General features: G+C 46.0%; 1 protein-coding gene across 4 annotated transcripts in view; it reads right to left on the minus strand.

Annotated features, from left to right (window-relative positions):
• Nucleotides 1-14,582, minus strand: part of NRP2 (neuropilin 2) — a 115,364-nt gene that overhangs the window by 30,260 nt on the left and 70,522 nt on the right. For 2 of the 4 annotated variants that reach the window (XM_033230589.1, XM_033230591.1), the window contains exons 13-15: nucleotides 3,604-3,866; nucleotides 1,975-2,071; nucleotides 719-754 (exon numbers count right to left, since the gene is read on the minus strand). In XM_033230589.1, coding sequence (XP_033086480.1) covers nucleotides 719-754; nucleotides 1,975-2,071; nucleotides 3,604-3,866 — 396 coding nt within the window. The remainder of the gene's footprint in view (nucleotides 1-718; nucleotides 755-1,974; nucleotides 2,072-3,603; nucleotides 3,867-14,582) is intronic. The other 2 variants (XM_033230590.1, XM_033230592.1) reach the window with 1 other exon arrangement.

Consider the following 14,582-nt stretch of genomic DNA (forward strand, 5'->3'; position numbering starts at 1 on the left):
TTTTTTTTTTTTAACCTGGATAAGGCAAGCATCCCCAACTCTTCTTACTTTGCTCTGCTCTCTCTTTGCTTTCTTGGGGGAGAACACATCCTTTCTGATTTTCAGTCCTGTTTAAAGTGCTCTAGCTCCAGCCATCGAATGCACCTCCTTATCCCCTTGACTGGACACCAGGTCCTAAATCTGGCAACTCTTCCTCCTGAGGCTACCACTTCTGTGTCTCTTTCCTAACTTCCTTCCCTCACAAGCGGCCTGCCACCATATCTCACTGAGGGTTAACTGAGACTGCTGCCTTGGTACCCTGGAACTGGAAAGAAGCCATCTTCAGGCTAGGATAAATCATTGCCACCTCATTTCACTTTTAATTTACACTGATTTTTTTTTTTTTTTTGGTTCAGTCTTTTCACAGTGTCTGCTTTCTCACTACTCCTGCATTTTCAGCCTCATTGCTCCCCGTTGGACAATGCAAGGCTGAAAGGTTTATCTGCAACCGATTTGTCTCTATTAATAGGTTTCTAAACTTTAATTAAACAAGAGACAGTGAGGATCTCAATCCCCTTTCCCGCGTCTACAGGTGTTGCTAGTGCCATCTAGTGGCAGGAAGGTGTGGCGTCTCTTTTCTCTTGCGAGATTTGACAAATTTGGAGGTTGACTCCCCCCACCAAATTCACACCACATGGGGGAAGGAAAAAGCATGCAAAAAAATAAAAATTTTTTTTACCTTTAAAATTCTCACCTGCAAAAGCTGAGATGGGTTCTGAAAAAAACAAACAAAAAATTGGACTTAGTTAAAGGGAAGAAATAATTGGGTGAACATAGGGTGAATAATTGGATGAATATGATAAAGATGACTGCACTAGGTTTTTTGTACCACTCCGTGGAGAGTGAACCACATCTTCCACATGTTCTAGGCCGGCTCTAACACATCATCACCATGGGGTGGGGTGGGGGTGGTGGGGGGGCAGGGTAGGATTCTCAAAGTTGCTTTGGAACAAAAAGTCCTTCAGAGAGAAATGGGTCCCAAAAGCATTGTAATCAGTCACTTACTGCTGATTACTTTCTCAAAGCCTGGATTACTTTTAGATGCCCGGGGTTTGAGAGTTGCCCAGAGGGACTGGGGTGGTCCCAGGTGCTTCTGACATCATCAAGCACACACACGCCCGGGCTCGTGTGCCAAGAAAGGCAGTTGGTGAGTTACTGCAGCCACTCTGCTGACTGAAAGCAGCCCCCATGCCTTCTCAGGGTTCCCCTCGTGGTTTGGGGAATGTCCACGGCTCTGAAGGGACACAGTCAGGGTAACCTCATCCGCAGCAGGAGACCCTGAAGAAAATGTGTACCTCTCAGGTGGACTGCCTGCTCAGGTGCTTTTGACCAAGATGACGGTTATGATATCCTTCTCGTGCCAGTCACCTGGCCTGAAATATCTAATCCTACAACAACTTTGGGATCTTAGGCATTAGAGGCATTCTTTTTAAAGAAAAATCTGAACTCTTACTTCAAATGCCACAATTTGCTCTGCAATTCATTCATGTAAAAGAGCTACTCAGGTAATTGTGTTATCACTCTTACATAACATATGCACTATTTTTGCTCACCAGTGAAGGCTTCCATTAAATCCATCACACCTTTCCAGCATATAATTTTGACTGGCAGTTGCTCTCGTCCTCTAGCATTTTCTTTGTGAAAAGCTGGGGTTTGCTGATGGGGTCTTGGCACCCTGAACCTCCATGTACTTAGTGCACGTCTATTTCTGACTGGGAACAGGGATATAAGCCTTCCCCTCACCTCACACCCCCCCCCCACCCTGAACCCAGCATAAGACACAACTACACCCACACCTTACCTCCTGCAGAGACTGTTGCTGCCCCACCCACTGCGTAAGGACTGCATTGGAAAATGGTGTCCTGCCTCCTCTTGCTTAGCCCAGCCCTTGGTGTCTTATTTGAAAGAGCCACGAAGAGACAGATATTCACATACCCATGCAGTTCTCCAGTGGGACATCAGTGCTTATCCGAATGTCATCAATGGCAATCTCTCCCGAACGTCCTTTCCCTATCACTCCCTCGAACACAATCTAGAAGCCGGAAGAATAAGAGCCATGGTTATCTCCTAGTCCAAACAGTGCACAGATTTCCAAGTTTCTGTTAGCTGTAGCTTAAAGCATGTGTGTGTGTGTGTGTGTGTGTGTGATTGCACCTGGTACACATCTGTTGACCACATGGCTACAGCTCTTGAAATCTTAATTTAAAATGAGTTTGTTCAAATCAAATGCATATTTAAGGGGGTAAGAAAATATAACAAGGTGGTGGATATTGTTGTCCAGTAACTACAATGTATTGATTAAAAGGGCCATAATCGGAGAATATTGAAAGGGGGGTTGAAACTTCCCTTACTATTTTCAAGGTTCCTGTCTCATAAATCTTTCAAATGCCCAATCCAGGTATTTGAAAACTCAGAAGATACGAGTGGGTGGAGGTAATGTGAGAAATACAGCACATAGGTTCGGATTTGTGCTTCTTGTTATAAATTGCCTTAGGGCTTCATTATTACAACTAGGAGGAAAAGAATTTGTTTTTACACCAGCCGTTTACTGAGCACCTACTATGTGCTGGACACAAGGATAGTAACAAAACTTATTAAGACAAGATCTCTGTCCAGAGAAGCTCACCCATCCAGCGGCTGAGACACAAATGCAAACAGGTGGTTACAATACAATGCTCTGAGGTGAGTAAGTGGGGACCCAGATGGTGGGGGGGAGGGTCTCAGGATGCCTTGCAACCTCAAGGGGCAGGGACTGTAGGCTGTACACAGAAGCCCCTGGGCTCTGTGGTCTTCAATCATTCCTCATGCTCGCCCTCCCCAGGTTCCTCTCTGCAAACTAGCACATGTCCTCTGGCAAGCTGGGTGAGCAGTTGGCTGCGGCACCAGCCATCTGTTGCTGCTCCTCGTCTGGGGAGGAGAAGGTTAATGCTTTGGCTGGTTCTCAGTCACCTCTTCCACAGTGTGTCTACTCCTACCGAAGTTGCAACCACGGCTGAACATACCCATCTGTGCCTCAGTCTCCTGCTCTGTGGGGCAGAGATAACAGAACTCCAACCCGGGAGCTGGTGAGAGAGAGAGAGCACTCACTCAGGAGCCTCTCACGTCCGCTGGCCACTGAGCGTGAACAGCACCCGTTCCCCTTCCTATGTTCACACTCCCTGGGACAGGTCTGGGAGATTATCCTATTTCCTCCCCAGATCTGAAGGGGCTCCACACACCTCTTTTCTTGTGTGTGGAGTGTTTGTTTGTGTTTATTTCCCTGGCTTCTGTGTCCCTTTGTCAGCTTACCTGATTGCAATCTAAAATAAAATGGAGAGGAGAAACATTTGTTGGAGATTTCAGCAATATAAAAGGCAGCAGGAGGAACAAAGAACCAAGTCTGGGTGTAGAGATAGGCATATTCTGAATAACAAATAAGAGTGTCATTCAGTTGCCATGGCAACGTGAGAACTACAATGAAAACAGTAGCGCTTAACGCTTAACCACGTTCCCTAATGATGAATGGGCTCGGCCCTTTGAAATATTGAAATACGGATCACAAGATTCCCTTTTTGCTCACCCCACCTGGTACTCCATGTCGTAGCTGGGCAGGATGATCCGCCCGTGCTTCCACTCGCCGCCCTGGTCCTCGCGGATGACCCACAGCAGCTTGCTCTCCTGGCTGGCTTCCCGGACCACCTGCAGCGCCACCCCGCGGCCGCCCGTGGCCTGGTACTGGAACTCCATGCACACCGGGCTTCGGGGCAGGTGGACCGGCGGGCTGATGAGCCGCGCATACTGGCCCTCTCTCCGGCTGTCACTCTGCAGCCGCAAGAAATTCCTGTCATCTGGCGGAAACAAACCCAAACAGAGGTTCTTGATAAACACTTGGGAAAGACACCAGTGTGCTGCTGTGGCCTCTCCAGGGGAAAGTTGGGACTGAGTTTTGGTGTCTTTGGTTTATTCATGTCCTTGTTCCCCAGGCTCTGTGACCATTTCTTAAGGCTCCTGCAAAGCCTTAATTCAAATGCTGTGTCTTCTTCAAGCCCTTTCTTGACTCTCTAAGTCAAGTCGGTCCCTCCTGCCTATTTATAGGTATCATTTCCTTTCCATCTCTTTCATGTGGAGCACCCAGCACGGCCGCCTTATGTCTTGGCTAGTCATGCGTGTGCCCTTCTTCTCCCTCTAGATTCTGCGAGGCCAGACCCACATCTTATTCATCATTAACTCACCCAAAGGGCCAGTGCAATCTGATGGACTGAATTACAAGGGAACAGATTATAGGGGTGAGGTGGCTGCTAGATTGGAGGGTGACTATGACCAGGTGGTTGATGCTTCCAGCCCTGGCCATCTTGGCTGGGCACTGTCCAAATGGCTGACATGTAAAACCTTCTGTCTCCATCAGTGCTCCTAGGTGATGCTTGGGGTCTAGTGATTGTGACTCGGAAGCCCAGTGTCACCTTCAAGCAGAACAGAGGGTGGGAGCTGAAAGGGGTGATTCAGGGAGGCTTGAACTTGGCCTTTCTCAGAGCCTGGCACATATGGCTCCAATGATAAAGGTGCTGTCATTATTATTAACAAAGGCTGTGTGTTTAGCAGAGAATATATGTGTTCTGGGAAATTAAGGGTTTACCAATCCAAATGTTTGGAGAATGGCCTTTTGGCTGATTGGTTTCAAATTCATCAGACACTCATGTGGAAGACCGAGTTCTTGTTGTTGGCAGACTACATGCCTTGCAGAACACAGGTGTGACCTGCACCTTCAAATCCAACTTGTACAGGACCGTTCTGGCCACTCGTATAGAGAACAAGGTGGCATTTGGTGAGGAAATCTCACTACCTCTTTTTGGCCCTGAAACATAGGAGCATCTGAGGCTGAATACTTCTGCAAGATGTCAGGGCCACTTCTCTACCACATGTGAAGCATGGAACATGGGCATGTCAGATGCCTTAGGATCATGTTAGTGTGAGGTCATGTTAACCTGGGACAGGTGCACAGAGCTTCCTTACACCACAGGGAATGTGAACATCCTGGACTTGTCACGGTAGATGGGCTAGGATTCTAGAGCCTAGAATCAATGAAATACTCCCTGGACCACTGCTTTGCTATTGTTAATCTTGCTGACCTCACCTGTCTAGGTGAGAGCTGAGTCTGTGCTGGACCTCCCATCAGTGGCCCAGAAACAGCTCTTCCCTTCTTGGCTTCCCAGTTGCCTCACCTACCTCCCTGCTCCCCTAAGCCCCTTCCTGTTAGACTATCTGGGATTAGTGCTTCAGAAGCTATGCTCCCCTGAAGTCAAATGAGACCAGTTTAGTATGCATATGTGGGATGCCAGTTTGTGTCTCCTCAACCATCCAAAGCCATGTCTGTCTACATACCCCACAAGGTGTGACCTCTGCAAGGCCAAAATCAGCACAGATAACTAAAAGGCAGCTGTCTACAGAAGAGAATTAATAATGGTGTCTGCTGAGGGAGGATACACCAATGCCAAATTAGACCCTCAAAGATCTTCCAAACCTGTGCTTCCCCTATCAGATCTTACTATTACTGCTGTTAATGATAATAATTAAAGCTCATTCTTGCATAATGCTTTACAGGTTACAAGCACATTTACATGCAATATTTCATTTCATCCTTTCTATATTATTGTGAGCTAGGACTTACTAACCTTACTTTGCACCTGATGAAGAAACAGGCTCAGAAAGGTTCAAGTGATTTGTCCAAGGTAGAGAGGCGACTGCAATGGCAAAGCCCAGACCTGACTGCAGGTTTTCCACCTTCATGCAATAAGTTCTTTATTTCAGCTGCTCTGCAGGTAGCTTGCCCCAAGTCCTTGCAATCAATCACACTCTGTTTGAGGCAAACTGGCTTCCCCACTGCGTCCATTGCTGCTTTTTCTTCCCTTAGCTGTAATTCTCCACTCCTCGAACCACTCCACCTACCCCGTCTCTTTCGCTAGTTCTTCTCCTAACGATTCTGGCACACGCAACATTAATCCCTCTCTTTTATCAACAACTCTAGCATTTACTGACTGTACTGCTGATTTTACCTTGTTTTTAAAAGGACTTCAGGCCATTTTCCATGGATTTCAGCAGGTAATCACTCACTGCCTGGCATTATAATTTAACTGGTTTTTTGGTGTGTCTTATTACCCCAGTTATATTGTAAATGCTGGTCTTGCAAATAATAAGGTTTAACACTGCTTCTTCTCTCTACCCCTAGACAGTGCTATATATATGCCACTCCTCTAGAAAATTTTGTTTCTATGAATGAGTGGATGAATGGAGAATGATAAATACATGGTTAAGAATGATATGAGGCTATACATTGGAAATGAGGACAGGAGAATCAGCTAGCTTCTCATAATCCCTTCAATATAATCCCTTCACAACTCCCTCTACCCTCCCAAGCCAACAACCCCTTTCAAAGGTGAGGTGCACCAGTAATGACAAGGTGGCTTGTGGAAGTACCCAGTGTACCGAGACACCAGTGAGGACGCTTCAAATGCTCCCACGCTCCCGGTAATTTCCAAGCCCTTACTATTGCCAGCTCATATATAAAGGAAACCTGATTTTAGAGATTTATTATTCAGCCTTCTTCCCTCACAGTTTCACAAATAAGACGCATTTGCTGCCTGAAAATTGTTTGGCAGAAATACTATCACTTGTGTGAATCTACGTTCTTAAGCAGCAGGGAAATCATGGCATCATGGTTAGAATTTGGTAAGTAAGATGTTTGTGGAGGTGTGAAGAACTGGGCTGAGTGGATTGTATCTGGGTCTGTTCTATTTACCCATCCTGTTACTAAAACTCCAGGCACAGCCAGGCCAAAGGTTTCACAGTCTGCCCCTTCCAGTGACCACCCTCCAGGTAGCCCCCTCCCCTCTCCTCTCCCTCTCACAATAAAATGACAATCTCTATGCATGATTTAAGGGACCATTGCAAGACCAGGGAGTTAATGCTAGTGGCATGCTTAGCACGAGCAGCTGAAGGATCATAATTCAGTGCTGACATCTGAGCTAATCCACTAGTTTGCAGAATCTCCAGACGAGCAGGCCTCTGGATTTCACTTCGTTAAATCATTTGTGCCCCACTTGTCTGTTAAGTGCTATGAGCTCCAGGGAAGAAAGATGATATGTAAATTTAAGGAATTAGCAGTAGACATCAGTCAGAGAGATGCTGAGCTGCAAAGCGCCTGTCACTGAGAGAGGCCTGATTAGAACCAGGGACATCATGAAGGAATGACTCAGACCAGGGAAAGCCCAAAGAAGGGAGAAGAAGAGCAGGAGGAAAGGAATGAACACATTGAACACCTGCTGCCTGTGTGCGATCGCATGGGAGGCTTTACCTGCTTCCTCTGATGTTACCTTCCCTGTGAAATCTAGTCCTGCAAAATAAACACCATCTTCTCCATTTTCACCAAAAAGAAACTGAGGCTCAGAGAATTGAAGTGATGTAGGATTTGAATCCTGAGTGGACTGAGTAAACCTGCCAGAGCATAGCTTCTCATCTGGGTTGGACTCCCAGCCTAACTCACTAAGCTTTTAAAGCCTCAGTCTTTCCATCTGCAAAATGGATACAAAGACAGTGTTACTGCATAGAGTTGGGGGAAGAGTAAATGGAATGAGCCACGTAAACTATTTTGCACAGTAACAAGGACACAGTAAGAGCTCAGGAAAAGTTATTACTATTAATATCACTCTACACACTGCCTCCTATGCTTGCCTTTATTTTACTTGGAAAGAAAAAGGATAGAAAGACCGTCAATAACCCAGGAAGGCCAATCCAAGACTCAAAAAGAAGTATGTTTGGCATGAGGGCAGTAAAGATGTTCTCTGGAATACGACTGGTTCCCCCTATCTGCTCTTTCGCCAAAAACCAGCCGGCCCCAAGTTTTCCATCCTGCATGGTTCACTACAGGTCTTTTGTGTTCATCACAGTAGATGAAATAAAATACTACATGATCCTGGAACAAGAGTGGGACCTCAAGTGACCTTAGGGCAGGCCAGTCCTGCCTCCCAGAGGAACCATGCCAAAAGCATCCGAGAACAGCTGTCCACCCTTTACTTTAAATTCTCCGGAGAAGGAGTTTCCATAGGCCACGTCTGTAGTGTGTTTTCTAGGTCACAACCCTAACCATCAGGAACTTCTTAAATTCAGTTTAAAGTTTTCCTGCTGTCATTTAGAGACATTTCCTCCTTCTACCCCTGATGGAGCACAGCCAATTTCTGTTCTCCGACTTAAGAGACATTTTCACTTGTGAAGAATTAAAACTTGTAGTCTTTGCTTCCCTAGGAACCCTTGCCCCTTCAAATGTCTACTTCCTAGGGCATGGTTCAAATGTCTGCTTTCTAGGGCATGGTTCAAAAGTCTACTTCCTAGGGCATGGTTCAAATGTCTACTTCCTAGGGCATGGTTCAAATGTCTACTTCCTAGGGCATGGTTCAAATGTCTACTTCCTAGGGCATGGTTCAAATGTCTACTTTCTAGGGCAGTGTTGGTTTTCCATTCACCCTTCTTCCAAGCTATTATAAATGCTTCAGCTCTTTTAAGTCATGGCACCCACACGTAGATATTGAGATCAAACACGGGCTGCAACTGAAGTTTGTTCTTCTGGAATCTCCCGATTTATGGCCCACCACTGTCAGACACAGAAGGTGTTCTAAGTATACGGTGGCTACTGATTACTTGACAGTGAATAAAGCTGGTATGGTGGGGGCGGGGGGCTACTTTTCTATTTACTTGAAGCTTGAGGTAAAGCCCTTTGGATTGTCAAGAGGTTGCCTGAACATGACGACTGACCAGCTAAGAACCAGCCCTGCCTGTTGGAAGCTGCCTTCTTGTTCTTGTAGCTGATGGCTATGACGCCGGCAATGGACAGCTTCCAAGAAAAAGACAATGGAAAGGAAATATGTTCCATTGCTGAAAGAGAATGAAGAAATAATGTCCCAGAGATACAATCCCTCGCCTCCTGGACCTGACATATTTGGGAGGCATTTTGCTGGGTCCTTGACCCAAAACATGTGTTGTTGCCCATGACACAGGGAAAACAATCGCCTGGGAATGGACAACGGGAGTTCAAAAGGGTGAAGAGGAAGCACGGAGGACAGGGCCGTTCAGCATTTTAACCTGCTGCTGTCTCGAAAGGTCTCCCGATACTTCACCTGGCGATTTACGGCCGCATCTGGCCTCAGCTGCTTAAGTGTCATGTGAACACGTGACTGCAACTGGCCCAACAGCAATGGAATCAGTTGTGTCTACACCTCACCAAACCCTGAAATAAATCACCAGCTTGATCCCCCCGGCTATCACAAAGCCAAACACACCATCTGTCCAACACGTACATCTCCCGGCTAGCATCTTGCCCTCCTACTAGAACGACCATCTGAAAGAATATTTAGTGCTGTAGGAGATGTAGTCTCTTCGCATAGTCCATGCTTAAAACAGGAGTCAGCCCTCAGCTGGCCTTCCAAGGTCAGCCTATCTCTGCTAAGGTCCTCAAATTAGCAACCAGTTAAGGGAAACACTGACTTCGGATAAACGTAGCAAGATGTTCTCAAGGTTTACAACAGACCATTTTGCGGACAGTGAAGGTTTCAGTCCTAGTCCTTGCAGGAATCTACCCAGAGCTGTTTTTTCGCTATGTCGGCTTTCATGAAGGTTTTGCCATTGAGGCAGTCTTGTCGTTCTGCCCCTTCGTTATCAATCCACACACTGCTGGGGGACTCAACCAATCATGATTTGCAGGGGGGAAAAAAGGGTAAAGAAAGCTTCTTCCTGCTGTTATTTTTTCCTGCAAAGCCAGGGACATTCTTCTACCTTCCTTAAAGAAGGGCCTCTATCCTTTTCTTTTCCAGTTGAAATTATTCCTTGACTATTGGCTTTCTTTTAGCCAAGCTGCTCCTGATCTTTAATTACCTATCATGGTCCAGAGCCCAGGAAGTTCTGTCTCTGGATTTGCAGTGTCTGTGCCCCAGCCAAGCCACAGTAACCTCTTTCTGAAGACAGTTCAATCTAACGGCAATTCAATGAACTGTGTGCTGCCGTCGGTCCCACCTGATCTTTTGAACTCAGAGTTGCTTTTCAATTCAGTCACCACTTGCTCACTGTCAAAAATCAAGCCCATTATGAGTAAATTCACTCATCAATTATTTCCTCTGATTTCTCTGCAACCATCCACTCACCATACCCACCCACACTTCACTTAATTTTCTTGTGTGTGCCTCCAGTGAATCAAGGCTCTGGTCTCCCACTCTAACAGAATTCATTCAATGGCCCAATCTGCAGCAAAATAGCCCCAGTGAGGTGTTAACAATCTTACCACTTAAATTTGAAGGAATAGCCAGTCACCGTTTGTAAAATTTGGATCTTTCATAACATTAAGATTCTCGACTTACTCCCACTTGAGCTTGTTTTTGAGCCTAGAGTAAAGGTTCTGTTCCCTCAATCCTATAGGCTGTGGCTAGGCAGTCAAACCTCTGCTCAGTATCAGCTTCGCTTGTTTTCTTTCTATCTATCACTTTCATGATTTAAAGTCATTGAAGTAACACTGTAATCAGACTTCACAAGGCCAGCCCACGAATCAAAGAGTACACATATAGGGGGAACACACACTGGAGGGTTCTGAAGCTGACCTGGCCTAGTACCCTTTATCTCGTCTTGTCTCACTCCTGACAATAATAATGACTACAGCAATCACAATGATGACGATTATTGACCTTACTTAGTATTAATATTTACTTACAATGCTCTTTTTGATTAGCCACAATAGTTCCTATACCATCTAATGTCATGTTACTTGCTTACTTTACTGTAGTTATCCAGTGAGGGAGAATAAAACAGTTATAAAGATACCAGCCACTGAACACTCCCATCAAGAGATCTCAGAGAAGACACATCCCTCCATTACTTGCTTCTTGGTTCATACCAAAACCAGGGAACTGAAGCATCAGCAAGGGTCCCTGGAGGTTGCTCTCATGTTGATGACCAAAGCACCAGACTGGTGTTGTCCGATACAACGCTCTGTGATGATGCCGTGTATACAGTGACATGCCCTGTCTATACACTGACCAATACAGTGTAGCTATTGTGCCGTTGGAATGTGGCTGGTGGGACAGCAGAACCGAAGTTTTGACTGCAGTCATTTTAATTAATTAAAATAAAATTGCCGCACATGGCTCATGGCTACCATATTCAATGCTGCAGCTTTAGATACCTGCTTACCCTATGAGTTTTTGCCTCAGTTCTTAAAGGCTGGGCTCTGATCATTCGCAAAACTGCCTATGATCAAAGCACCTGAGAATGTAGGAAACATGCCATTTCCTACTAAGGGGGTGCTTCCTATGTCATTGTCACTACAGAGGAAAGCCAACGTGGCTTCTTAGAGAACACTGAGTGTTCCTCCACAGCTAGCAGGGGTCACTGAATTTGGAACAGGGTCCCGAGAGGCTGGTGTGAACGCCCTCCAGGCAGCTAAGCCACAAGCAAAGAACTAAAAACAGAAATACTGAGTGGCTTGAAAGACTATCTTGAAAAACAAAAACAGTGGAATGAAACCAGTGGGTGTCTTGTCAGCCTTAGGCAACCACTGGCCAAAAAGAACAGAACTAATTGCTTACTTAAAAGGAAAAGGAAAAGAAAAAAAAAAAGAAAGAAAATATGAGAAAACAACAAAATCAGAAAATATCCAAGGAATGTAAGCAGCTTCCACAGGCCCTGCTCATCATATGACCTGTGTTGGGTACTTTAACACGGCTAGATCCTCTCCTGTCCACCTGTCTCTTTACCCTGGTGCCCCCCACACTTGATGGAGACACCTCCTTTCTTAAATTTCATTGCTTCTGTTTGCCTATCTCATAAGGGGATGAAGCATATGGCTCATGCTCGTGAAGAGTGGGACGGTCCCCTCTGTGGATGGCAAAGTGTGGCACACAACAGGCTTTCAGGCTGACTCCGTGGGCGCCAGCCGCTCTGAACCCATTAGCAGTTGCTCTGCCCCCAACCAAGCCAGCTGCTTCCCTTCTCCCCAATCCCCTCAGGGCCTACCCCCTCCTTTTTTTTTCGATGAAGAAGAAGAAAGGACCACCCTGAACAGAAAGGGCTTTCTCTCCTCTCCTGCTTAAAGCCCAATATCGAGCTTTGTAAGGAGAAGGAAAATAGGAAATACAGAGAACGGTTCATAAAGTCATCAGAGGATAGAGGGAAGGGCTCTGAGAACAATATTATGATTTTGTTTCCTGGAGGCAGGTTACAAGTACCACTTTCCCAAACGTTAGGGATTCCTCTGGAATAGGAAAATAATTATTTTCCCTTTCAATATCTTAAGGGAGGAACAACATTAGATTTAGCAGTTCCTTATGGCCCTAATTTTCTCCCTGTCCCTATCCATTCAGCCAAAGGTTGGAATTCTGCCCACTTTGTAAGCTCGCTCTGAAAAGCCCTCCCAAACCACAGGGTGTAATGAATCAGCTGGAAGGAGGACAAAGACTAGAATTCCCAACCACCAGTAGCAAGGGCCAGCCAGAGGGGCTTTCGGGTGAAGGCCAGGACTGGACGAGGAGGAGGCGGTGGTGAACGGGTGAAGAAACAGAGGTCCAGGCCAGGGTCAAAGGGAGGTCACTTAAGCTCCCCTAGAGCTGTGACTCGGTAATTGGTGGCCTTGTGGCCTGGGTAGGGCTGCCCTCAGACACTCCCAGAAAAAGTATGCTTAGAAGAGTACAAGGGAGGAGGCCAGAATCATTAGAATGAACCTGAGGACAGACACTGAATAAGAGCCAGCCAACTTCCCCAGCCTGCAGAGGACCCAGGCTATATCCTTTCTCGCAAAGCACCTCTGCTGAGGTACGTACCACACAGACCCATACACACCCATGCACAGAAACCACAAACACACTCATGCACACACACATTAACGCTAGAATACGCACACCTACACAGACCCCACAAACCTTCTTTACATTCAGATACAACATGGGGGTTGGGAACAACCATGAATTAATTGGATGCAGTCTCAAAGGAGTGGAAATGAAATGAAAAATCCAGGCTGGGTTATAAAAATAAGTATTTTTTCCCAACGTGCAGGAGGCTCATTATATTAATTAAACATTATTGCAGTGAACAGAGAAGGGAGGGTGATTAAGGCTGGACTGGGGTAAGTGTTCTCTTCTGTTGCCCGAGGCCGTGGTGATCTTCAGATATTAATCTCTCTGAGCACTCAAATGCTGAAGAGATAAACACTTGAAATATGAAAATGTTTTTCTCCGGATCAGGCACTGTGACCCTCCGGGGAAGCAAGTGTGGGCTGTGTCAGGAGGCCAGCTCCAAGTGCTCTCCTAGCGTCTGTCCCACTGCCGCCCCCCAGGAAGAAGGGACACGCCAGTGCTTGGGGTGAGAAGCAGAAGGGAAGGTCCCTTTCCCTCTTTTATTTTCTAGTCTTTTCCTGTTGTATTCTGGCAAACTGATCTACTGAATTTCCAGAATTCACCCTTCTCCTTTCCAGTGCTTATGGAGGTCTCAGGTCCAGGCCAGAGGTACAGGAGAATTCAAAGTCGCTCAGTGCTGTGCTGGAGCCAAGGTATACCAGCTTGTGAGAGCTGCTTGTCAAGTGTTTTGTAAGCCAGTTGTTAAATGTATTCATTGGTAAAAATTAAATTATATAAACCTATAATTCAATACACTGTATTAAAAAACAAAGGTAACAAATCCTCAAAACTCAACACTTGCTAGTTATCTTAATACATTTTATCAGTATCTATACTTCTGGAGTCATTTCTGTCTACTGTATTTGCACAATGGAAAAAAAACTGTATAATGCTCTATTACTGACTTCTCAACTCCATCTCCATTGACGTTGTGTTGGTAGCTTAAGTGGAGCTATGGTAAGGGTAGTTACACCACTGAAAGTGACAAACGTTAAAAAGCAGTTGTTGTTGTTTTTTTTAATCCCTAAAAAGCCTATTGTTAAACATTTACCATCATACTGCTGTGAAAGCACGTAACAGCGGAGAGAGCAGACAACGCTCGCTTGCTACCTGTTTAGAAGGGCTAGAGGCAACCCCTTCTTGTCAGCAGTGTCAGGAGAGGCTTCTGAAATGTGGCTTTCTGAAACTAAAAGGGTGGGCTTAACAATGTATCCAGGACTGGCAGCAATACTCTTCTAGAAGCCAAGTGCCAGGCAGCTCTGTTAGATACCCATGGGTGTGGCCGCATTTTGGTCCCTCAAATTGACTTGGTGTAGAAGCAATGGCACCCTCAGAGATGTATAAATCAGACTCAAGGCCAGTGGTCTCCCCATGAGCCATTTTAGGAACAGTACCCAGCTCGCAGTTGACAAGGGGCTCCATGATAATGGCAGTGGGTGCTGGCTACGGGAACAAGAGGACATTGACTCACCCCATCTCCTAGGGCCTCCCAATTGTCCCTTCTTTTTTTCTCCTCTTTCTTCTATCTTGGCTTCCCCCTCTCCCTCCCGGCCTCCAGGCTGTGCTGTAATCACAAGAGAGGCTGGGAACCACCAACCGGCTATTCTTTGAGGTGACGTCTTGAGCAAAGACCGTGGTGGTTTG

The sequence above is a fragment of the Trachypithecus francoisi genome, unplaced genomic scaffold (assembly GCF_009764315.1).
Source record: "Trachypithecus francoisi isolate TF-2019V2 unplaced genomic scaffold, Tfra_2.0 Lachesis_group13, whole genome shotgun sequence".
Taxonomy (NCBI): Eukaryota; Metazoa; Chordata; class Mammalia; order Primates; family Cercopithecidae; genus Trachypithecus; species Trachypithecus francoisi.